The sequence below is a fragment of the Gymnoscopelus microlampas genome (assembly GCF_963454915.1).
Source record: "Gymnoscopelus microlampas genome assembly, chromosome: 14".
NCBI classification, from domain to species: Eukaryota; Metazoa; Chordata; class Actinopteri; order Myctophiformes; family Myctophidae; genus Gymnoscopelus; species Gymnoscopelus microlampas.
Genome location: NC_139951.1, coordinates 22,427,178 through 22,453,024, shown reverse-complemented (window position 1 = coordinate 22,453,024; position 25,847 = coordinate 22,427,178). Strand labels below are relative to the sequence as shown.

Genomic DNA, 25,847 nt, shown 5'->3' with positions numbered 1-25,847 from the left:
CCAGCATTTCAAAACATTTGTACCGTGAATAATATTGCACCCATGCAGTTAAAGTTTGAAAATCTGACATTTTCAATACAGAAACCTCTCAATATTGGCTGGGGTCACTATCGCAGCATTTTTTCCCTTTGAAATATGCCATTTACACCTGAAGTTCCTATTTTAGCAGTGTCATCATAGGTGAATAGTTTCAATAACTATTTTCACCTTTTCAAAAATAGCAGATCATAAAGCTCATATGACGTGTTGCGTTTATAGATCAGCTATTTTTGCCATGCAACACCATCTCACGATGTGTGAAATGGGGTTTAGTAGTGAATACCTTGATCTTAAACCTGTTTCTGTCCATTCATCTATTATGAAGCAGCAGTCCAACTTGTCCATGTATTGTACAGGAAGGTCATCTATCCAAACACACAATGTTCAGTACATTATTGCCATCACTTTGACAAAGGGCACTGTGTGAATACAAAATCCACTTTGAGCTCTGCGTTGGATTCAGATCTCGTCACTGCATCACCTGTAACAAGACACCCCCTTGACACTTGGGTTTGAACTGTACCCCAAAATTAACCTTCTGTGAAAGACCTCAACACTATTTACTGAACTGGTTAAATGTTCTCATTAGATGGTTTGAGTAAATGGTTCTAATGTAGGCTACAGAAATAAGTCTTCTATAAGACCATCTAAAGACCATACTGTGTACACCTGAGTTCCATACTATTAGATGCGTCCTGTAGAGATGAATTGTGATTGCCAACTAGAAGCAACAGGTAGCCATGATTTGCATTCTCTCAGTGGTTCTCAAAGTGGGGTCTGGGGACCCCCAGGCGTTCTGGAGGGGGTTCTAGGGGGTCCCCATCAAAATGGGTTGATAAAGAATCAAAATCAGTATACCCACTCTATATACATCGCCTATTTGAAAATAGCTGTGAGCTTGCCAATTAAAAAAACTTAAATTTGGTGGGGGGTCCCTGGCACAAAATATTTTCAGATGAGAGTCCAAATACACAGCCTATTAATTTGGGGGTCCTTGACATGAAAAGGTTTGAGAACCACTGCTCTACATAGCCTTCAGCAGTGGTGGAATGTAACTTTACTCAAGTACTTTTTACGTTACTGGAGTATTTCAATGTTTTGATACTTTATACTTCTACTCCACTAGATCTCAAGTAAAATGTGAGAACTTTCACTTGTAACAAGTATTTCTATATTGTGGTATTGGTACTTTTACTAAAGTAAAAAATGTGAGTACTTCTCCCACCAGTCTGCTAACGTGTTCGACCACATGCTCTCTCTTTAGGTAATCATGCACGACTTGCATGATTGGTTGGTTGCATGGTAGCAACTGGTTGGTTACCTAATAATAGGCCCACATACATGTGCTGGTTACCAAGGGTTACCAAGGGTTGAGCCTGCACAAACCAATGCGTGAAAGGGGGGCGTGGTAAATTAAATAACTTGTTTTGTACAGCTCAACCCTTGGGGAGCGTCAAAAAAATAAAAGTTTTACTATTCTAGCATCGTGTGCCTGGCATGTCAATCTGTCAAAAATAGACAGCAACAGTAACAATAAGTTAACGCTGATCGGCTGCTGGAAAGGTACGTCTTTCAGCATTGGTCGGTAAATGGCCATTATACTGTAGGTGATCAGCTGGAACAACCTGTGCCGAGTTTTAAAAGTCCTGAAAGATGACTTCAGAGATTACTTCAGAGATTCCTGAGATTTTCAAGTCTCTTCTTGAGTATCCGTTTTCTGTTCCTGCCCTCGATGACAACGGTAAGAATCTGTGAAAGACGGCAAAGAAAGAACTGCTGTCAATGTGTTGCAAACTGTATGATGGCTTAGATGAGATCTAACATAATAATGCTGTATACTCATTTGGTTGCTGTTTTTAATTGTGCCAATTTGCCCAACATGTAGCCTATTTAACGTAAGATTTGTGTGGCAGCTTCAGTAGTCAGCTGGTCTATTAACAGCGTGAGAGAGTGTGTTATATAACCTCCAGCATAACCCCAAATACCAGAGCCTGTCTGTGGTGATTCGTGTCACTCGACAGCATTGCAGTGTGTGGTTGACTCATTGAAAAGGTGGAATTGTTTCATCCTAGGAACTTTTATTTAGAAACATCCGCTATACTTATCTGATAAACTATAATATTACATTTGCCAGTGTTAATTCATCCTGAAACGTGGAGTTAGTTGACCCATGGCCGGCGACACGGGGGTGCTGCTGTGAGGGGGTGACGCCCCCTCAACCGGCCCAAAACGTCCCCTCAGTCAAAATTATTTATATATTTTTTTAACCTTTTAATTAATAGCGTTTTGGCGTCAAGCCTTCCTCAACGTGTTAAAGTGTTCAGTGGTGTGTACCAGGCGGGACCGATGGACAGACAGACAAGGACTGCAGCTGCTGTCGGTAAAGATAAATAATTATAAAATACCCCCCCCCCCCCAATCCAGTGGTGTAGCTAGGATTGAAGTGCTGGATGGGTCTGGCCCATATAGGTCTCGTCTGGCCGATACTGTGTGGGCCTGCATGCACGTGCTAAGCGCAGCACTTTTTTTTTTTAATTAACCCTTCCATTGTGTTAGGGTCAAGTTCGACCCGTTTTCAAGTTAAAAAAGGTAAAATGTAGCCTTTACATTTCTTTATTGGAACAAGGCTTCATGATATCCTCAGAAACAGCTATTTTAACGCAACAGAATTCATTACACCATTTTAGTTCATTCTGATGCTCTCTATATAAAAAAGGGACATCTGTGGTGTTAAGGGTCAAATATGACCCCAAATTGTCAATATTCAATGTTTACATGTTTGAGAGTGAGAGAAACTTGTCCTCAATTTGAATTTGCTATTCGGAGTAAAAAAAAGTTTGGGTTCATGAAAAATAAATGACTTCAATTTTGACCCTTAACACCACAGATGTCACTATGTTTAATAATATTTAAAATAATTAAAGTTAAAAAACTAAAACAAGTATTTTATTTTTGGAAGTGTGTTCTAATATTAGTCTATTATAGCTAGATAACATCATTCTCCATGGTCTTCATTATATGAAATGTAATGAGTGAATTTTTACATTTTTATAATTGAGAATGAGCTACATTGAAAGATGAAACCCTAACCCAAAATAATATTTTAATACTTTACATGGATATGAGTGCATAACAAGTCAGCTATGAGGTGGGGGGGGGGAAATAAATGAAAATTATAATTTTGTATTTTGTGCTTAAATCACGGGTCATCAAGTTTGACCCATTAACACCAAAAGTGTCAGCAGGTTTCTAACACAATGCAGGGGTTAATTAATTCTATTTTTGCCTTCAATTTCCTCAAAATATTAAGTCAGGTGTCTTTGAGATTGACAGGTGTCGCCATGTCACGTGGTCACAATTCAAACGACCATAAAACAACAGTAACAACACACTATCCCAGCCTTTAGCACCATAATACTGTGTTGATAATCTACTGGTTCCGTGTCAACTTGTGACTTTGTCACTTGTAGCAAGTGAGCGCACACACACACACACACACACACACACACACACACACACACACACACACACACACACACACACACACACACACACACACACACACACACACACACACAGACTCAACAGCTAGTCGAAAGTCACGTCACTTCTGTAATTTAATTCATGAATCCAGGACCATTATCCATTCTCTTTTGGATTGCTTCAGGACATCTGACAGTAGCCTATGCCTATACAGACTACAGTATCTAACAGGTCACACAATGGACCATTGATATGCATCCAGCCGGAGTCATTCATTCACGCTGTTGAGACTCGGCACGAGTCGGCAGCTTTTGTAGCTTGGTAAAAGGTGCGAATGGGGCATCTATTGTTGTTGGAGGAGCAGACTTTTTCTCGCCCTCGTCTTTCTGGGCAAGTGTTCCATTGACTGGGCCACGGCCCGAGTGGCCCAACGGCTGCTACGCTTCTGCCCCCACCGTTGTCAGCTAGCGCCGGCTCTGGTTGACACCTATTGGTTGACTTGGCGTGCGATTGGTCAATTATGTGTTATAGAGACCATTGGTTCTCAATAGTGGGGTCCATGGAGTGGGGACTCCCAAGGGGTCTTGGGGGGGTTTCCAGGGGGTCCCCAGCAAAAGTAGTTAACATAACATCACAATCACTTTTAAACACTATCCATTTATACCTACGTTGGCTGTTCAAAATAGCAGATCTACAAGCTCACATCTGCTATTTTTAAGATTTTTGAAAAATATTGAAAATGTTTGGAACATTTTGAATATATATATATATATATATATATATTCAAAAAATTCCCCAAAAAATTCAACATAAATCTTCTCTTCTGGGCGTCCCTGGCACAAAACCTTTTCAGATGGGGGTCCGCGACCAAGTACATATCAATTTTGGGGTCCTTGGCACAAAAAAGCTTGAAAAGCACTGTTCTAGACAAGCCTAAGCTGATTATGTAACTTTTATGTCCTACGTGAGATTCAAACCTCGGTCTCAGAGGCCGTCCCCGCCTGGCCATGGGAGACGGGAGCTATTGCACGTATGAACAGACTAATAATTGTCAACCAGTAGGCCTTGGTGTCATGCCCAGGCCGACAGTCCAGTCCAGGGTCTACATTTCTCAACTGATTCCACTGATTGGAAGAGTAGGGAGACCACCTCCAACCACTGTAGCCTACTAGTTATATCACATTCTACTACCATACATATTGGTTAAAATGTTTTATTCATTGCAGCTTTAAGTTATATAGGCCTATATATAATTGCTCACAGACCCTCATTGGAAACAAGACCGCAAGGACTTTCATGTTAAAGGAATTATCCTTAATAGGTCTGATAGCCTGATATCCTTATACTGTGTGTGTGTGTGTGTGTGTGTGTGTGTGTGTGTGTGTGTGTGTGTGTGTGTGTGTGTGTGTGTGTGTGTGTGTGTGTGTGTGTGTGTGTGTGTGTGTGTGTGTGTGTGTGTGTGTGTGTGTGTGTGTGTGTGTGTGTGTGTGTGTGTGTGTGTGTGCGTGCGTGCGTGCGTGCGTGCGTGCGCGCGCGTGCGTGCGTGTGAGTGCCAAAATTTACATTTGGAAAAACTCAACCCTAACTTCTCTTTCATGTATCATGACCAAGATATTCATGATAATCCACAGACCTTATTGTGAAAGGGTCTCATTAAGAATGATTCTTCCAAAGTACACCTGGCAATAATCTATCACACAATTTATTGCAGGCCACACTTTTACCTTGAAATATTTACATGATGTTCTCAGAGCAGTGGTGGAAAGTAACTAAGTACATTTACTCAAGTACTGTACTTAAGTACAATTTTGAGGTAGTTTTACTTTACTTGAGTATTTACATTTTTGATAATTTCTACTCCACTATCTCAGAGGCAAATATTGTACATTTTACTCCACTACAATGAATTGACAGCTTTAGATACTAGTTACTTTGCAGATTTAGATTTGTATTACAAAACAGTATGTACATTATCCAATTATGCCATTGATTTTATACTACTTTACAAGCTTACAGTGTTGAGTACTTAAACAGAATAGAAGACTATTACTTGTAAGAAAGTATTTTTTTATATTGTGGTATGGTTACTTTTACTTAAAGTAACAACGCTGAGTACTTCTTCCATCACACGATTTGGGTTGTGAGTCATGGAGGAGGAGGAGGAGGTAGCTATGAGTAGCTATTATATTATATCTGGATCTTGTGATTATGTCTATGTCTATGTGTGTCTTGTGTATGTATGTTTACTGTGTGTTGGAGTTTCTTACTATCTGCTGTAACATAAATTGCTCAGTTTGGGACATAATACACTTGAACTTGAACTTGAAGAACTGCAGACAGTCAATGTTTTATCTCATCACTAGATGGCACTGTTGTCTGTTTGCATTCTGTGTCAGGCTGACATGCTTCATGTGCTTCTTCCTATGATGAAGTTAACTTAAATTTGGGCACTGTTGTTAACCTGAGAGTGGTGCTGTAGGCTACAAGATTGTATAGAGCTTACAGATACATTTTGTCATATAGGCCTAATTATGACTTTGTACCTACATCACATGTAGCAGCAGTTTCATGGCAGCATGCTACAAGTGCCTGTCTTGTGGGAGCATGTCAAGGCACTTTACAAAGTAGAGAGATCTAAAGACTTAACATAATAATAATAATAGCTCAATCAAAGATGATATTAGATGGACCAGTAATATATGGATGGCTGGGTTTTGCAGAGAGAATTTTCTATAACTTCCAGACCACAATTATACCTCTCTGACAATGGCACTGCATCATACATGCTTAATGAGTTAATAAAAAGCACGTACATTTTGCAATAGCATGGCCAGGAATGAAAATATGACTGACAATTAACATACAGATCAGGAAGGTGGTGGTCAAGTGTTTTGATTGGCTAATGGGGGTGACTTTATGACCTTTAAGGGCAAAAATGTTGCATATGCAGATACATTTAAATTAAAGAATACTGCTTGATGATACCAGTTTTTATTGTGGAAACCAATGGTTCCCAAGGTATGTGGCCCATAGGTCAGGAGCCTGTCTTCTGTTTCCTTAGCGTGAAGCAGCTTGAAATCCAAGTGTAGCCTGGACATAATGTTAGTATGTCGAAGGGTCTTTTCCCAATCCAACCCTTGATGCTGAGTCCCAAGCAGGGTACCTAATTTTTTTTGTATGACTCGGCCGGAGATTGAGCCCTGACCTCTCAATCTCAGGGCAGACACTCTAACCACAATGCTACTGAGCTGGTAACACACAAGCTTCCTAGCATAAATGTGATTATTTGCCCTGCTAGTATCCTATTTTCACATTACACTTGCCAAACAGACATTTTTACTGCATGGCTTTGCAGGAGGCTTGTCAGTAATGATCAAAATGAGAATATAGTATATTTCTATATTGTTGCTGTTGGGTGGAATCCTTAAGTATCCAAAACCATGACTTTTGAATAAATTGAGTAAATAACCTTTGTTTCAATGGATTCAAATGAACGAATTGATTCGTTTTTATTGTTTAAATATTTATAAAACCCACAGACATACCTAACCACTTTCAACCTTGTTTGAGAATGTCATTACAGGCAAAGATTTTCCAAAAATAGCTAAAATAGCAGATCTTCAAGCTCACAATGTGTTGCATCACGATGTGTTGTGAGCTTGTAGATCTGCTGTTTGTAAAATGTGCCCACCAGACCACTTGCAGAGGCTCGGGTTCGCTCTCTGGCAGCAGTGCCTCCAGAACGCAAGTGTTCATGGGTGACTCCTACTGGTTGGTGGGGGCATCTGATCAATGGGGAGGGGAACTGAGTAAGATGCATTTAGATAAAGGAAGTGTGAACCTCTGTGTGTGTTACACTCTCCCGGTAAAACGTCTCGCTGTCAGGTGACTCCATGTGTATCAGGGGAGGCATGTGGTTGTCCACACCCTCCACAGATTATTTTTAAATGTGTCAAAGAAAGTGTGCAGGTGGTTGAATGTGGACAACAATGTATGTTATTTACATTGTAACTTTCCACTTCTGTTCTATAGTTGAAATAACAGAGCCTGGTTCCAAGAGGAAATCTGTACCACAGTGTTTGTTTTTGTAAATTGTTCTCAAATGTCTTTACCAATCCATCTCTCTTTGACCATGGCACAATTCCCATGAGTTGTTTGACTAACCAACATACTGAGGAGTATTCAGTCCTTAATATGAACCCTGTGTGAACCCACTGGCTGGACAGTGTTATAGTCAAGCAATGACACACACACACACACACACACACACACACACACACACACACACACACACACACACACACACACACACACACACACACACACACACACACACACACACACACACACACACACACACACACACACACACACACACACACACACGAGTGAAAACTGCTGTGTCATGCTGACAGTGGTCCTGTCCTCAAACGTGCAGCCATATTTGTATTGCCATAGAAGTGGCATGCTACTAGTGACGCAGGCGATCCCATTTGGGTTTCACTTTTATTCATGCAAGCCAAATATTTGGGTGACTGAGACTGGTTAACTTTGCTTTGTGGGACTATTCAATCGCTTTATCCTGAGATTATGCTACACAATCATGGCAAAATAACATAATAATACCCAATACAATCATCAGTGTTAATATAACTCTGAAAGTGTAAAGATGGACCCAAATGGACACTAAGGATTTTACTGAGTAATAATAATATGTCACAACTACAATGCTAGACAATTAAGTTGCTATATTCTGTCAATATCCTGCAATAAATAATGGATCCTGTTGAAACAATTTGAGTGGATGTTCCATTTTATAAAGTGTTTCTCAACCAGCAGGTTAGGACCCAGACATAGAACAAAACATGTTCTGAAGGGATAACAATGACTGTGATATTTAATACCCCGGGCCCCACCATCATAGTGAATGCAGAATTCTATATGCTAGAGAGAAGATGCAAGGTCCAAATAGGTTAAAGGGATATTTTACTTTCAAAACATTTTTGGGTCATTTTATCGTCTACTCAGGCTTTTGTGAGCACCCCAGACAGTTTTTAAGTTGTTTGATTCAGTATTTAGGTATTTGATATTCATTTTATCAGACACGCCCCCTTCCTATACAAACGCATTGCAACTTCAAACTCCATTTATAACATGTTAGATTCATCAAGAACACCCGTCCTTGGTTCTGGTGACTCATCCTGCCCTCCTAATACGTGAGGAGGCCGTGTTTTTTTCATTTATTATATTTAATTATTTTATTGTATTTAATCTTTTTCATTTTCAAAAAGAAATATCAAAAATAAATGAAAAGGGTAATTGAAAAAACACGGTCTCCTCACATATTAGAAGGACAATATCAGTCACCAGAACCAAAGACGGGTGTTTCCAATTAATCTAACATGGTTAAAATGGAATTTGAAGTTACAATGGGTTTGTATAGGAAGGGGGCGTGTCTGATAAAATGAATATCAAATATCTAAATACTGAATCAAGCAACTTAAAAACTGTCCGGGGTGCTCCCAAAAGCCTGAGTAGACGATAAAATGAGTGAAATATCCCTAAGAGGTCTTTCTTACACTTGACCTCATAAAAGCTATAGGGGGACTGGGGTGAGGTGTAAGTTACAGCCAGTTACATTGTCTGAGAGGCTGTCTTTCTCACCAGCTATACATAGTGTATGCACATGATCTCAAGGGCGTTTTTTCTTTTGGGTGTAAATGACCTGTGCTCACTTGTTTGTGTCATGGCTGTGTTGAGTGCATGCTGCCCTATATATGATATAAGCCAGGGCTTCGTTACAGTATAGAATCAATAATTCACCCCCTCATCCCCTCTCCTCTGCTGTGACAAGATTGGAGACTAGTGCAGCCAATGAAGTTGCTGTAATTCTGTGTGCCCAGATTATACTCAGAACAGGTAACCAATCCATATAGGCTATATCTCCACCACACTGTGTGTGTGTCTGTCTCTCTCTCACTCACACACACACACGCACGTGTGCGCGCGCGCGCGCACACACACACACACACACACACACACACACACACACAATATCAATCATGTTATACAGTAATAATAAACAACCTCTTGTCTTGAAGTTAGTGAATATTTGTCGGTAAGAATTTAGTTTACAGGGGTAGATTGTTAATAGTGATTGTCTCTGGGTATGTATCATTAATAGTAATTCTCAAGAGACACATTAATTAGTGGGTTCTTGTCTGTTTACTGGAGCAATGTGATGGCAAGTGTTTCAGTGACATGCTTTCTTTAGTGTAATGTAGACTACAACAAATTCCTTCCATCCATCTTTGATCTTCCACTGGCAGTTGACCTTGAAGACAGGAGTGGCCTGCTCAGGCTACACTGTTTTGGTGAAAACAGATTATCACGGGACGTATGTATTTGGTTCTCACTGGCGAGAACATACACCCACCTCTATACAAAACCACCTCTTGCCATCACTATGGGCTGTAGGATTAGGATTGAGTGATGCACACTTTACGTAATATTATTGCACCAACATAATGCAGCACATGCAAGTTTAACCATAACTCACTAGACACAAGGCTTATCATAGTAGATTAGTTGGCCTACTTTAATATTTACATATGTTTTATAGGCCAAGGCCATTATGCTCTAATGACTTCAAAATGACCATGTCCTTGACTCCTTAGTGCAGCTGGTGGCCAAAACACTACAATTCTTCCACAGACGAGCCCTCCATCGCTTCCAGTCATCCCGGTTCTCCATACATCTGGCCAGCTCGTTGGTGCTTTGCGCTCCTACATCTTTCTTGAGTACATTCATATCAACCATCCACTTCTTTTTATTCATTTTATGACAAGGCAAAACAAGCATTCAGTACACATTAATAAACTGATGAAAATGTCCTTTTTAAATTTCTTAAAGCTTACTCTTTTATTTATCCCCAGTGTTGTGTCAATGTCAAATATCCCAGTTATAATTGACCACAATGTTTCTAGGTCAGGGGTCTTCAACAGGGGTCCGGGACCCCTAGGGAGTCCTCAGAGCTACTATAGGGGGTCCGCCAAATCTAAGTGTTTTTTACATTAACCACTTGAACCCTATTCGAAGGGGAACATTAGCTGAAAATAGCAGATCTACAAGCTCACAAAAACACTTTAACATATGTTAATGTGGGATGTCCTAGTCTCATTCTCCTGGCTGCTATCTTCTCGCTCACCCTTATTCCATCATACAGATTCTTGTTTTGCTTGATAAACTAAAATGTACTGCTTGATGGTAAAGTAACAAGCATAAATAGAACATTGTGTACCAGTTCTTATTGTGGATAATAATAAGAGATAACATACCCTGACACAATGAATAAGGGCTCCCTCTGGATTTCTTCCACACTAAAATGTACATAAATATAATAATATTACATTGCATTGGTATACCACTTAACAATTTTACAAAGTGCTTTACATTACAGAATAAAACCAGACATCAAATATAGTGACTGGAGGGCAAAAAGGACAACATGTACTGTAGGATACTGCTTTATTAATATAACCCCATTTTCATTGGATCATAAGGATGTATGATGAAATACAACAGTACGTATGTGTATCATAATAAGAATACGAGTATATGGATGCTATGTCATGTCTGTCTCATATCTGATTCTGACGTTTCACACGTACGCCAGTTTGTTTCTCCTCCTTTATGCAGCAGCACCCTCATTTCCCTGCACATGTTATCATGGAACCTGGCAGTTCTATTGGCTGGCCACTGGCGACATGTAACATATGACGGCACATGTCTTCCAACGTGAGAGAGCAATGTGCTGATGCTAGTGGAGCCCACGGAGGCATATAGTTGGTTGGAGTGAGATAGATATATACGACAGCGAACGTACAAGAACAATATTTATAGGTCGAGTCAAATTGTTAATGAGGCGCCAAAGTGTTTATAAAAAAATAAAAAATAAACAGTAAATATTAGTTTATTGCCTGTTTTGTTTGTTTTTTTAAATCGCTGGAACACGTTCAGTCTTGTTTGTCATTCTTTACTAAAACAACTGAATCCGAAACGGATAAAGGAAGGTAATGGAAGTAATGGAAGTATAGTCCCTATCACAGCTGTGCAAGCTGTGATAGGGACTATACTTCCATTACTTATTATTAGTTTTTTAGAAATAACGTCGTTCCTCTGAGACATTTTCTCTCATGTATTAATTTCAGAACATATTATTTCCAGTGGTGTAAAGTAACTAAGTAAGTTTACTCAAGTACTGTACTTAAGTACACTTTTGAGGTACTTTTACTTTACTTGAGTATTGACAATTTCCAATATCTACTCCACTACATCTCAGAGGCATTTCTTTTTACTCCACCTACAATTATTTGAAAACTTTAGTTACTAGTTACTTTGTAGATTTTTATTATTATTACAAAACATACATGACCCACTTCAGCCCTATATGCATTTCGGCCATTTGAAAATGTATACTTTTACTTAAATAAAACATATGAGTACTTTTTCCACCACTGCCCATTGCATTGGTCTCAGCGTGGGTTTGTCTATATTGTGCCACACCTCCTTTACGTGATGAAGAACATTATTATTCATTTTTGTTCGACCCCAAACCAATGGCAGGCTGATTCATTTACAATGTTAATATTCATTACGCTCGACCCCAACAGCTGCCTATCAATAGCAGACTGTTTCATTAGAACGTTAATATACTTTTCTTTTCTTTTCTTTTTTGTTACGGTCTGTGGTAGCCATGGATACACGACGTCGTCTGTCACGACCGTCATGGATGAACTTCAACCTGGTGTTTGCGCTTTCTCCATTTATGGCCCGTACATCTACATAAACGTTCAGATTTCAAATATAAAGTGCTTACCCCATGGCCACAGATGTTAAAATTCTGTACGAGCGCACAGAAGTACCTGTATCTTCCGTGTTGTTTAATAAAAAGCATTTTAATCCGATCGGTGGTCATTTTTCCATAGAGTTGTAATGTATCAGAGTGCAATACACCTCCCAATCGATAGGGTCGCATAGTTGAAAGCATATGCATATGGAGAAAATGGCCACCGATCAGATTAAAATCAGTTTTATTGAACAATAGGGATGATACGGGTACTTCTGCAAGCCTTTACATAATTGCAACATCCGTGGCCATGGGGTAAGTACTTTATATTTGAAATTTTAGCGTTTATGTAGATGTACGGGCCGTAAATGGAGAAAGTGCTAACACCAGGTTGAAGTTAATCCATGACCGTCATGTTTCAGGGCTAAGTCTGTGGTTAATATTCATGATGTTTGACGCAAAACTCGCCTATCAACAGCAGGAGAGGCGCGGCTTCTATTGACCACGGAATTATTGTACAATCGGGCCATGCATTCACTGCACTGTTCTGTGATGTCTTGAGCACTGTTCTTACCTTTCAGCAGCACTTATTGCGCTTATTTCAGATCAACGAGAGCTTCAGCGTGGGGGAATATATTTGGTAACCGGCTGACCCACTTGTTATTGAGCGAACAGAATCATTTTTATGGACATTTGCTTGTTAATAATAATTCTATAAAACTAAAGGAGCAAGGATGTCTAAGCTGGAGCCATTAACCATCACACTGGAAACGACCACGGGGTTGAATGGGTCACTCCCTTTGGTTATAAAGAAAATCATGGAAACACCACCGCCGAATTTACTCGAGGGCGACGACGGTAAGTCCAGTAGGTTCGTGTCGTGTGTGGAGCAAGAGTTCGTGTTTGAACGAGTTGAGCCGAAAAATCCCGAAACTGCTCATTGTGCGCACGTTGTTGGGACCACAGCCTAGAACAGGGGTCTTCAACGTTTTTCAGGCCAAGCCAAGGACCCCTTAGCTGATACTAGAGAGAGATGAAGCAGGGACCCCCACTACATTGTTTACAATTGTGTTGCAGATTAAACTTTTTCATTGACTATCATGAGTGTTAAATTCATGTTTTTTTGTTCATTTCAGACATTTAATGACTAAAACCTTCAATACTTAGTACTTGATTTGCTCCTTTCACCCCCTACAAAAAACCCATCATACAGATTATTGTATTGCTTCATAAACTAAAATGTACTGCTTGATGGTAAAGTAACAAGCATAAATAGAACATTGTGTGCCAGCCCAGTTCTTATTGTGGATAATAAGAAGACATAGCACACCCTGACACAATAAATAACTGAATAGAAAATAGCCGATCTACAAGCTCACAACGCCTTGCAGAGCTTTTAGATCTGCTATTTTCCGCTAATGTTTCCCTTAGGGTTGCTAGGGTTCAAGTGGTTAATGTAAAAAACACAAAGATTTGGTGGACCACCTATAGTAGCTCTGAGGACCCCTAGGGGTCCCTGACCCCCTGTTGAAGACCCCTGACCTAGAAACATTGTCTTCAGGGGTCAATTGGAACTATATTAGAAAGGAAATATATGAAAAAGGAAAAGACAAATCTAGTGAGGAAATGTACTACACACATGCAAGTTACAAGTAGGAGCCAAGCAAACCGTTTATGTGGATTTACATGGTTTACATGGATTTAGGAGATATGAAAGGAAAATCTGAATAAGTGAGTGGAAAACAATGTAGATGATTTCATACAGGTGGACTGCATGATACAATTAAGCAATTAACATCCTATTTGTGGCATAGCCTATATAAAAATGCTGAGTGGGTCCAGGGTGACTATGAAAGAGGGTTAATTATTGTGGCAGGGATGAAGTGACAACTGCATTTTAATTTATGGGAAATATCTTAATAAATAGGGACATTATAGGGTTGAGAATTACGGTCGAAATTGCACATTCAATGACTGTGACGCTCATGCATTAGTGCAATGTGTAAGGAAAAACAAGAGCATCTCTTCCTCATGTGACTGAGAATGTCAATGCAGGACGGGATCAGACTGTGTCAGCAAGAACAGTCCATCCACAGCTACATAGAAAGGGATTTATTGGCAAAACTACTAAATTGTGGAGAAAAAGGGGTAAAAAGCATACAAAAAAAACTGAAATGGATTTATCCTAGGGTTGCAGTGTATAAACCCCTCCTTTCAAAGACAAATACACATTTGAGAGTTAAGTGCTTCAAAAGCCGTAGGTACTGGCCGAGATGTGGAAAGAGGTTATATGGTGAGATGAGTCCTTAATCATATTCTGCACAATTGGGCCTGAATGTTTGATCCCTACAGTGAGGGGGTCCAGTGGCTCTGTTATGGTGTGGGGGCATTTTCCTGTCATGGTTTGGGTCTACTTGTCCCCTTAGAGGGAAGAGTCACTTCACCTTCATCCCATGATGAAACACTTCTATTCTGGGTGGAGTGGTCTCTCCCAGGATGTCAATGACCCCATGCACAGGACACTAGGGGTCACTGAATGGTTTGATGAGTATGAACATGATGTGAATCATAGGCTGGCCTTCGCAATCACCAGATCTTAACCAAATGTAGTTTGATTGACCTGAACGAGGAGACGTTCTGGCTCGTCTCAACAGAGCTGCAGGTCTAAAGACACAAGAAGAACCCAATTGAAAACATCTATGGGATATTTTGTACAGACATGTTCGACAGCACTCTCCACCATTGTCGTTAAAACACTAAATGGGGAACAATCTTTGTTAGAATGGTGTTCCATCCCTCCAGTAGAGTTCAAGAGACTTGTACAATCTATATGAAGATGTATTGGAGCTGTTCTGGTCGCTTAACACATTTTATGTTGGATTTTCCTTTACTTTGTCACTCGTCTGTATTTGGGGCATTTTCAGTGGACCTTTTTCTGCTCAATTGTTCCATTGACCTCCATAGTTAGATTAGACTGCCTTCTTCTCCTTACTCATCACCTCACATTACTCTTTTCACGAAAATAAAAAGTCATTCTTCCACCTAGTTGCTCACTCCTCCGGAAGCATCGAATCAACTCTTGAGTGTGTGTCTTGTCCGCGTGTATACATATTTTGCATGTTGATGTGTGAAAATGTGTGTCTGCCATATGCTTGTGTGCATATATTTACTACTTTGCTGACATACACTGTTGTGTGCACTGTTGTCTTCCAGAGACGGACAAAGAGAAGCTTGCCCTTGAAGACAATGTTGACCTTGGTGGAGGAGGGAGTGGGATGGGGCCTTCGGCCGCCCTGACCCCGGCCATCTGGGACAAGACCATCCCTTACGATGGTGAGAACTTCCACCTGGAGTACATGGACCTGGAGGAGTTCCTGATTGAGAATGGAATCGCCCCCTCCCTGGATGAAGACTCGCCAAAGAGTAGCAAGACAAAAGTCACAGTGGTTGCTCGTGCCGCCCAGGCAACGAAGGGCCCTGTGACCGCCAAGGCCCCTGTGGTTGCCAAGACCCCAGCCGCCCCAGTGGGCCTGCTGCCCATACTGGAGCTGGACCATTGTGAAGAGGAAGTTGTCATGAGCTCAGACATCGATTCAGGTGCGTGAGGAAAGCAGGGAAAGATGGAAGGAAGCGAGGAAAGTAGTGAGGAAGGGAGGCATGTAAGGTTGGATTTCTGGATTTTTGTCCCTTCAAGCTATCTTAAAGCTGACAGTGTAGGATTATTATTGTTTAATAATAATCAACCATGGGCCCAGTTTGAGAATCTTAACAAGCAACCAGCAATCTGTGTATGTCCAGTCATCAAACGCAAATGTGTAGTGTTTTTTCATTCATTATTGACACAGAACTTTTATTTATTTATAATATTACAGTTTGAGTTATTCTTGAAGTTCAGTTACAGGCAATAATGAAAAATTATTTTGTTCCTCCGACAAAGATATTTACTGAAGTATTCTGTACATTACATTAAGGTGGTTCTACATAGCACTTTATAGACATACAGCTTTGTTGTCACCTTTTTAAACGTACATTTTTATAAGCTGGTGCATTTTTATTAACTGCTGTACACTGAATACTTCAGTTGACATTTTTGCATATAATGAATAGAAAGAAGCAGCAGCATGTTTTTGTTTATGTTTTTGACCTGTTGAGCACCCTTTCTCCACCTGTTGGAGTCACTCTGTCACATTTAGCATTTAAACTCTTGAGGGCCTAGGCTATACATACATGGCATGCTTTGAAATGCCTGTTAGTGTGTATTTTGAAAGTCATACAACACTAGAATGTGCTGTGTGTGGAAGTTGGGAAGTGGGAGGGAAAAAATAGAAACTGGTCTAACTGGGTAGCGATGGCAGGAGTACAGTGTTTTGCATGCACCTATGAACAAACAAGCTATATCTACTATGTCCGATGAAGTAGTCGTAGTTGTTTGTTTATGTTGTTCACCCACAATTCCTTGTACCCAAGCTCATAGAATGTCACTTGCTCACTGCTATTTTTGAAAAATCTTGAAAGTGTGCAAGCTAATAGAAGGCAGAATCAGTCTCAGGTCTTAATGGGTTAAATGATCTTTCTCACCATCCTTCGCACAGACGAGGCCACAGACGAGAACAGGATGACCCCAGAGCCTATCGAGCCTGAGGAAGTCGAGGTGGACGTCAACTTTGAGCCCGACCCCACTGACCTGGTGTTGTCCAGTGTGCCTGGAGGTGAACTGTTCAATCCACGCAAGCACAAGTTCACAGATGAGGAGCTCAAGCCTCAGCCAATGATCAAGAAAGCAAAGAAGGTGTTAGTGCCCGAGGAACAGAAGGTAAGCTTAGAGAGAGAGTTTCTCAATCCTGACATCAGGTGCAACATTATTCTTTAATATTCATATTGTTCTTATAATATTAAAATTAAATAAAAAAAAAACTTTTCTCATCTCAGGATGATAAGTACTGGCAGCGGAGGAAGAAGAACAACGTTGCGGCAAAGCGTTCTCGTGATGCTCGCCGGCTAAAGGAAAACCAGATTACTGTCCGCGCCGCGTTCCTTGAGCGCGAAAACGTGGCACTGCGGACAGAAGTGTCTGAGCTCCGGAAGGAATGTGGCCGCTCCAAGAATGTCGTATCCCGCTATGAATCCAAGTTCGGACAACTGTAAGGGACTGTGTTAACAACAATTATATGTGCACATAAACACATAGCAACTGGCCTGCCCTTATAGCCATACTTCTTGTATCCAGTCCTTGGGAACCAGGAAAGTTTAGGCAAACATGTTAGCTGCGTTCCACACTAGTTTCCCAGGTTTAAATTAGTCCCTAGATGGCTAGAATAAGAACTAGCAGTACACTGGGTGCCTAGACATGGAGTTGAGAAGTATTGCCCTTTTGCACACAAGATTGCATCAGTCATTAAAAAAAGAAAGAAAATCAGGTCAGGGATTTGCTGTGTCATTGTTTTCATGAACCAGTTTATAGTGGTCAAAGTAGTGCCTCACAGATTACATTTACATTTTTTCAACTCAGGCTCACATAGCAGAAAGGCACCACAATTTGTTAACAGTGTATGAAAGTAAAGATGGCATTAACCTCTCTTCCCTTAACCTCATGTTGAACTTCCTTCCTGTTTCCTGTGTGATTCACCTCCCTGTTTCTCTTCTCTTTCAAGGGCACCGCAAGAGGAAGACTCCTAGACTATCACTGATTTATTCATTTATTTTTCTGTTGGGGGAAATGGCAAGTGAATAAATGAATCATGCAGCTAGACTGGTGCATGACCAGATGGAGATGAGGATGAAGAGGAAGGGTGTGTGAAGATTTACATGACATTTTCATGTATAAACAGTATGGCATGCTATAGGATTTTGTCTTTTGAAAAATATTTCTATTTTTATTTCACTGGTTTTGTTTTTAAAAGACCATACATTTGTGTGGTGTGAGTGTGTTGATGGACTTCCAAGAGCTTCTTCAGTGCACCGCATTTATGGTGTGTTCAGCTCAGTTTTGTACACCATTTTGCCAAATTAGATAATCGGGAGGATTTGGGATGTGACTTGGTGTGGAGAGGCATGGATGGGTACTTTTTGTGTTTTTCTGGGGGTGGGGGTGGGTGACTATTCTTCAGGTAACAAATTCAGTAACCAAGAAAAGATGTCATAATAGCTTTGAAAAAGCAACAATGTTGATTGCAACTTTAATTTGCAATAAGTAAGCGTCTAACCCCAGCTCCTCCTGAATTTGTGTTCAAGTGTCCTTGAGCAAGACACTGAACCCCTCACTGTTCCCGATGAGCAGTGGTGCCTTGCATGGCTGCCTCTGCCGTCAGTGTGAATGGGTGAATTTTGGTGAAACCAAAAAGGTGAATGTAACGCACCTTTCAAAAAAAAATTGGGTGAATTTTGGTGAAACCAAAAAGGTGAATGTAACGCACCTTTCAAAGCGCTTTGGATAAGAGACATTATAGCAATGCAGACTATTTAAGTTTGCTTCAACTCCTTTCCACTATTTTAAATAAGCTTTGAAAACCACGCTTATATTTTTCACATTGTATATTGTTACATGGCAATTTTACTTCTTTCTTATGTCCAGTAAGATTTGGATGACTGACGATGCCGGTCATTTCAGCTTCATAGGATTTTTTTTTTAAGGTAGGGTAAGTGATATATTTGGTTGAAACTAAAGTTTTTTTTTTGTTAAAAGGTTAAAGCACTATATTCTGATAGTAATCATTGCTACAGAGTGTTTGTCCAGCAACAGGGGTCTGTCTCCCTGTCTCTTCAGCTCTTTAACAAACAGAAAATACATTTTCAGGTAGGTGACAAAATCTCAGCCAATCAGGAGAAAGTACCCATTTATCAGCTTAATTTTTTGTGCTCCAGTTCCAATTTTATCTGTTCATTCCTTTGTGTCATCACTTCCAATTTCACTTGTTTAATCTGTATCCTGACTGAGTTCTCTATCCTGATTGGATAACATTGGTATCCCGACCTGAAAATGCATTTTCTGTTTAATAAAGACTCTAGAGCTGGACAGTGGAGACTCCTGATATTGATCAAACACTCTATAGCAATAAGTACTCTCAGAATATAGAGCTATTTAACACTTATTTTAACCAAAGAAAATCACTTACCCCACCTCTAAAGAGAAAATGTGTACTCTACTCCACCAGTAGCACAGATTTGTTCTTTATGGTTTGTCTTGTTTCTTTGAGTCCTCATCTCACTATTGTTAAGCCTAATATTAGGCTTTATCCTATAGCATTTCATTCTTGTTCGTGGTGATAAGTCAGATTCTCTTGTGATTTGTCTCATTGACGTGTCTATTATTTGAATGCCAACAATGCTTCGGAAATGTCATACTGTGTAGAGTACATTGACGCATGTAAATAGAACTATATTTTCTATACTCGTTTCATTATTTTACAGATATATATATATATATATACACAATAAAAATAGCATTGTGAACCCAGGTTCGTGCATATAGGCTGTAATAACTGTGTTTTGGGGTTTTAGAATGTTTCGTTTTTTACTCACAGAACACGATCACACACAACTTCTCTTGTGTACTACTAATTAGCTCTCCTCGGGAAACTTGTGTGATCTGCCATAGTGGATTAACTCCTGTACCGCTAATAATTTGAGGGGCAAATGAACCTTCGGGCTCAAATTTAAGTGCCCTCACACACAGCTGTGGGAAATGTGGGTTGCAGGGTTTTGTTTTATTTTGACCTTAGACAAACCAGGAAGTCTCATGAAGTCTCTTGGACCAGGGTCTGTTTACCTGTCATGAACAAGAATCCCTTAGTTTTGTCTACAGTCTTCTACTTACTCCTCAGCCATATGAATGCAGTCTACAGATTTACAGGGGGCAACAAACACTTTTGGAACATATCACAAGCTAAAGTCAAGCTTTTGTCCCTAGGTTTACTGGGATCTGCACTTATCTGTCATTTAAAAAAAAAACTTTTACAATGATCCATGGATATTTATAATTTCAATATCAGACTGAAAGGTGAGGAAAAGGCATTAAGCTATGTTGCTGTGGTGCTTCCATCCCCTTGTATTGTAATATTTGTTTATATAAAAAAATATTCAAGTATTCAACATTTACTGTTAAGCCATAAAAGTAAGGGAATATTTAACCAAAGCTCTCACCTCTTCATGTTTTTTTCAGGGAAAGGTTTTTACTTGTGAAAACTAATGTGAAAGAAGTTTGTGCTCATGCAAATACTTTATTTAATTGAGAACATTACTGTAGTTGCTCAAATTAAAACAATGCAAGATATCCATACATGCAGGCAATGTAATAATCATACTAAATGATAGTCTACGGGCAAAGCTGACCTGACCCTTAACAAATGAGCTTCCTGACTTGTTTGTCATTTTTATGAATTTCCTTTTTATATGCTCAAGTTGCAGTTGCTGTTTAACTGGTAACATTTCTTAACTTTGAGGGACTTGTTTTTAACTTGGTTTTTATTCTTTTGTACACAAAATGAATAGTTGGCATTTTAAGTGTGACTGTGTTTTGTGTCCAAACTTGTATATATTAGTAAAGCATTGTTGGAAAAACTAGATGGTTTTGAAGCATTTTATCTCATCACATTTGTGGTAAATTGCAGCACATCTGTATTCTATGCGTCACCAAGACAATCATACATATAGAAGCAAATAAATTGATTCTGATCATCACCAGTCTGGTCCATTTCCAATACACAAAATTGACTTTAGCTGGCAAAATATTGAAACTTGCAGATCAATTCATGATTCAGTGTAGCGGTGAGCTAAAACTCCCTTCTAAATTTCAAACTGTATATATTAAAGAAAGATACTAAGGGACATTATCTGGCCATTACCTTTTCTAACCCCTCTGAATAGTGACTACACTATCAAAACACACTACACTGTAACGTTCATATCTGTATACAAATGTGGAACACAGCCACCTGGTGGACAAAATATGAAGGAGTCTCTCTACAGTCATAACATGATGCTACAAACGAGTCCATCATCTTTTTTACAGCAGATTCATTTAGAGGTTCATGTTGACATTCGTGGACGGTTCCATTTGACTGAAGCATAGGCTCATGAAAAATAATAGAAAACAGCAACAATGTTATATGGGGTTTACAATAATGGTTCATTGGACCCAGTTAATTTCTTGTTTAAATGCTTATATTTATTTGAGATGGCTTGCATGATTTGTGTAATAATGAACATAAGCATTATAGTATTTAAAGAAACCAGAGAGGAACACAGAAGCAATATAAAAAGATCTTTACTGACAAATCAAAAAGTTAATAAAAAAGTTTCACAGAAAATCTGTAGTAAAGGCGCTGGTAATTGGTCTAGTGTGTCTTCACCTCTTCTTGAATCCATATTTCTTCCTTTCATAAAACAGATCTGTTTTGGAGCTGCCCAAGTTCACAATCTTAGGGCAGCCATCTCGCTGTATGGACAAATAGGGAAAGAGCAGGGAAGCAGGTTTTTAATATAATTTAGACTAAGAATGAGCTTGAGATTATTAAGACATTTCGGTTTGTTTTAGTTATGCATTCATCTATTCTGTTACATTAGTTAATGTTCTAAAAGAAGACCATTGTCATGAAGTGACCAATACCAACAGTTTTTGAATCAACCTACATCTTTCTCCTGGATGGTGCATTCTTTACAGTAGTAGGCATCAGACACACCAGGTCCTCCACAGATCACACAGCGGCCTTGATAGGAGCCATAGTTGCACTCATCACAGATACGCACCAGTGTGCATGGTCTCACATAAGAATCACATATCACACATTTACCATCACCTGGAGAAAATAATTACATAATGCGAGTATGAGTCACAGTAACAAAGGAGGAGGCAAAAAGAGGTGCAAAATGTACAGGGTATAACAGAGGTATGTAGGAAGTGTAACATATTTAGCAGCATGCTTGGTAGTGCAGAGTGACAGAAAACACATTTAAATATTTGGTTGTGGAACAGAGTTCCCCTGTAGGTACTCTGTGGAATAGCCTTGTAAACCATCCCGGTCACGTGAATTCTCATGCGTCTCCTGCAGACCGGTCTGGCCACAAGCGCCAAGGGGGCGTTTTGCAGAAACCAAAAAGTGGAATAGAAATGGCCCTAATTTATCAAGCTTGCACAGACCAAAAATCAAATCTCACGTCTGGTCTCAGGTTGTGTAGGCTGTGGCTACACCAGTTTGTTCCATCGTAGACATGCGGTGCAACATTGTCTAACAATTTAACAGGCATCTGGACACATGTATCCACTCCAAAATGTATATCTAACACACTAATAAATAATCCCTGTGAAAAAACATTTTTATAAAAGGCACACCGAAGCGATGAAAAACAATCTAACATAGCCTATTAGCAATGTTATAAGTTAGGTGCTTAATGATTCACCTATTTAAACAAGTGCTTTAACAGTCATTCAGATAAGATTGCAGATCTGGCTCAGACCTATACGAGCACTTATGTGAGCGCGTTTTCGGGAGTCGGGACCGGCGCCACTGTTATTTTTTCATGGACAGTGAAGTCTCCAAACGTATACTAGCTACGTCTTCTGGAGTTATGTGCAACCTGGGTTAAGGATAAAAAGTCGACGCTCCAAACCTGTGCCCAGCGCAGGTGATTTTCACGCTGTGGATTTGGGCCACGGGAGATCAGAGATATAACCATCCCAGCCAGTGGTGTTTTGGTCGTTGGACGGGACACCACGGCGTGTGGCCAGTTTTTTTTCACGCGCATGTACGGTACGGTGCACGTGTGTGCCGTGCACGCCATCACCGTACAATACCGCCGGGGGGGGGGGGGGGGGGGGGGGGGGGGGGGTACCATCACGGAATACATGGTAATCCCACTGGCAAAGACTGTAGGACTACAGTTTCCACAGTGTGCCAACATGCACAGTTGGGCTTACAAGTAGGTGTGTGTGTGTTGTCGGACACGGACATGACAGGCAGCGAGGCAGGCGGGGGAAATTTTTCTTTCCATACTTTGTTTGGTCATATTATGGTTCTTCGTGTCGTAAAATCGGGCCGCTTCGTGAATATTTAAGGGCGTGTTATTTAAATGACTTGTTTCAGCCGTCACATTTAAGAAGCCTCAGACGATTTGTACGCTGGGATTGACTGTATAAATCACACACGGACGTGGTCGTATGCCGATTCCTGGGCTTGAATTTTTACGCTGATTTCTACGCTGCATTGATAAATGAGGGCCAATCAGCGTCTGTCAATCACAGGACCCTGAGTGCAGACACCGATTGGCTCTTCCACTTTTTGGTCCCTGCAAAATGCCCACCCAGCGCTTGGGGCCAGACCGGTCTGCAGGAGACACAAGATAATGTGAATTCAAACGGCCAGGGTGGTTAACCAGGTTATGGAATGAATACTGTAGTAGTCAATTGTCTTAAAGGACCACTTCATCCATTTTCAATCTTATCTTCATATAATTGGTCCTCACGAATGCTCATAAGAAGGCACCATTTATGTATACTCACTCTACTTTGTGCCTCAAAGGATGACTGTGGTAGGCAGGTTTGGTCACTTGAAACATTTTAATTGACGCAAGAACAGGCTGCTATTTCAGTGTGTTATCTTTCCAAGAGAAAGGCTGTAGTTTCTGCTAGGTTGGCATTCCCATCGATGGTGTCACTGGTAGGCAGTTTTAGTAGACTGAAATTGTGCCATCTTCTAATGAGCATCACTGAGTGAGGACCAACTATGAAGATACTTGAAAATGGGTGAAATGCTCCTCTAAGAGTAAACAAGAAACAAAGTGAGAATCAGAAAGCATAAGCAAAGTTAGTTTGTAGTCAATTTAGTTGTGCATACTAGTACTCACATTTCTCGCAGAGTCTTCCAATAGCTGAGAAAGAAAAACAAAATATCAGGACAGGACACTTCATCCTCCTCACAATGTAGCTACTAACCTGTGTTGCCAGATTCTGCGAGATAAATAAGCAACCAGGTCTATGAAAACAAAGAGGCAACTAGGCAACGGCTATTTGAAAATAGCCAACCTACAAGCATACAATGATGCGATGCGTTGTGAGCTTGCAGAGCTGCCATTTAAAAAAAAAACATTTCAACACCACAAATCTTGTATCCCTGGCACAAACTATTTTCTGATGGGGGGAGGGTCTGTGGACAAATACATATTAATTTGGAAAATATTTGAGAACCACTGGTTTAAACAACTACACTTTAGAAAAAAGCCCAAACAACCAAAACCACAAACTTTACAGAAAAACAAGCCCAAATCCGCTTATAATATGAGGACATGGCAACCCTGCTACTAACGTTATGTGGCTAACAGCAAGCCATCGTAGTCTAAATAACGTAACGTTGTATACAGGAATAGCTCGCCACACTCATCGTCAAAATTAAAGCATGATGTACATTCGCAACGTTCTGGTCTAATAGCAACATTATTGATCAACGTCGTGGGGTTAGCCTGCCTAGCTCATATGAATGAACTGCACGTCGTAACCAGGTCGTAGCGTTAGCATTGTAGCTAAACGGAGCGGAGTTAGGATTATCTCAAGCATAAACGGTTAAAATAAATATTGGAACGTTCTCGAGAAGAAACAGCCAACCAGCGTGATGGAGAAGTGAAATGAAACGTACCCACGCCAGCTTGTTTACGACAGAATATCAAGTCAGGGTGATGCTTCGCCATGTTGTTGCTAACGATATGGTGGCTCAACTTTCACCTTTGACTCTTCTTCTTCTAAGCTTGCTTGCTTCTGCCTTCTTCTGCGTGTGTTTCCGGCTGACTAGAAGAAGCCCGTTGGCGTGTTTCTGCCCTCTGCTGTTGGTGTTAGATACTGCACATTGTTCAAACCAGTGGTTCTCAAACTCATGACCCCCAAACTGACACTTATCAGCCTGCGGACCCCCATTTGAAAAGCTATGCCAGGGAAATAAGAGAAGATGCTCTAGCAGTGATTCTCAACCATTTTAATTTCAAGGACCCTCACTTTGACATGCATTAGGGCTGGTGGCTACAGACCCCCATTTAATGGCATTTCTATCCCTTGGACCCCAATTTATATTGTAAAATCTATGTTAATTTAACTCTGAGAGTGTACAAATGGAACCAAAGGGTCCATTTGGTTCCATTTGTACACTCTCAGAGTTACAGACCCATAAGGGTCCATTTGGTTCCTAATCTATCATTTAGCTGGGGACCCCCTGGAACTCCCTCAAGGACCCCTGGGGGTCCCCGGACCCCACTCTGAGAACCAATGGTTTAAACTAGTGATTCTCTAACTCAGGGGTCTTCAACGTTTTTCAGGCCAAGGACCCCTTAGCTGAGAGAGAGATGAAGCAGGGACATGTTGTATAAAGTTGTGTTACAGATTAAGCTTATTCATAGATTTCATAGATCGTTGGATTCGTGCTAATGTGTATTTATAGTTAACCTTTTAAACCTTCAATATTTAGTCAACTTGACCTTTGGCTCTATACTTGGTCTGCTA

The 25,847-nt window shown here is 40.3% G+C and overlaps 2 protein-coding genes across 3 annotated transcripts; one reads left to right on the top strand and one right to left on the bottom strand.

The window, feature by feature from the left end:
- The first annotated feature begins 1,500 nt into the window (after nt 1–1,500).
- Nucleotides 1,501–19,823, top strand: tefa (TEF transcription factor, PAR bZIP family member a). Of its 2 annotated transcripts, none has more exons than XM_084079248.1 (5): nt 1,501–1,780; nt 15,584–15,967; nt 16,963–17,183; nt 17,300–17,511; nt 18,022–19,823. In XM_084079248.1, the coding sequence occupies exons 1-5, from the start codon at nt 1,693–1,695 to the stop codon at nt 18,044–18,046; spliced, it is 930 nt and encodes a 309-aa protein (XP_083935374.1). In that variant the 5' UTR covers nt 1,501–1,692; the 3' UTR covers nt 18,047–19,823. The 2 variants fall into 2 exon arrangements, with proteins under 2 accessions (XP_083935374.1, XP_083935373.1); XM_084079247.1 differs by lacking the exon at nt 1,501–1,780 and adding an exon at nt 12,896–13,228.
- Nucleotides 19,824–20,313: 490 nt separating this feature from the next.
- Nucleotides 20,314–25,121, bottom strand: phf5a (PHD finger protein 5A). The gene is made up of 4 exons (XM_084079249.1): nt 24,994–25,121; nt 24,209–24,232; nt 21,998–22,164; nt 20,314–21,803 (listed from the first exon to the last, which is right to left on the bottom strand). The coding sequence occupies exons 1-4, from the start codon at nt 25,043–25,045 to the stop codon at nt 21,714–21,716; spliced, it is 333 nt and encodes a 110-aa protein (XP_083935375.1). The 5' UTR covers nt 25,046–25,121; the 3' UTR covers nt 20,314–21,713.
- Between the last annotated feature and the right edge of the window lie 726 nt (nt 25,122–25,847).

Bases quoted from the DNA above. Each gene is read 5' to 3' on its own strand.
- tefa (XM_084079247.1), top strand. From the start codon at position 13,105: ATGTCTAAGCTGGAGCCATTAACCATCACACTGGAAACGACCACGGGG. The intron at 13,229-15,583 runs GTAAGTCCAGTA...GTTGTCTTCCAG, and splicing joins TTTACTCGAGGGCGACGACG to AGACGGACAAAGAGAAGCTT. The intron at 17,512-18,021 runs GTAAGGGACTGT...TTCTCTTTCAAG, and splicing joins GAATCCAAGTTCGGACAACT to GGCACCGCAAGAGGAAGACT.
- phf5a (XM_084079249.1), bottom strand. From the start codon at position 25,045: ATGGCGAAGCATCACCCTGACTTGATATTCTGTCGTAAACAAGCTGGC. The intron at 24,233-24,993 runs GTACGTTTCATT...TTTCTTTCTCAG, and splicing joins TCGTAAACAAGCTGGCGTGG to CTATTGGAAGACTCTGCGAG. The intron at 22,165-24,208 runs GTGAGTACTAGT...TATTTTCTCCAG, and splicing joins TGGAAGACTCTGCGAGAAAT to GTGATGGTAAATGTGTGATA.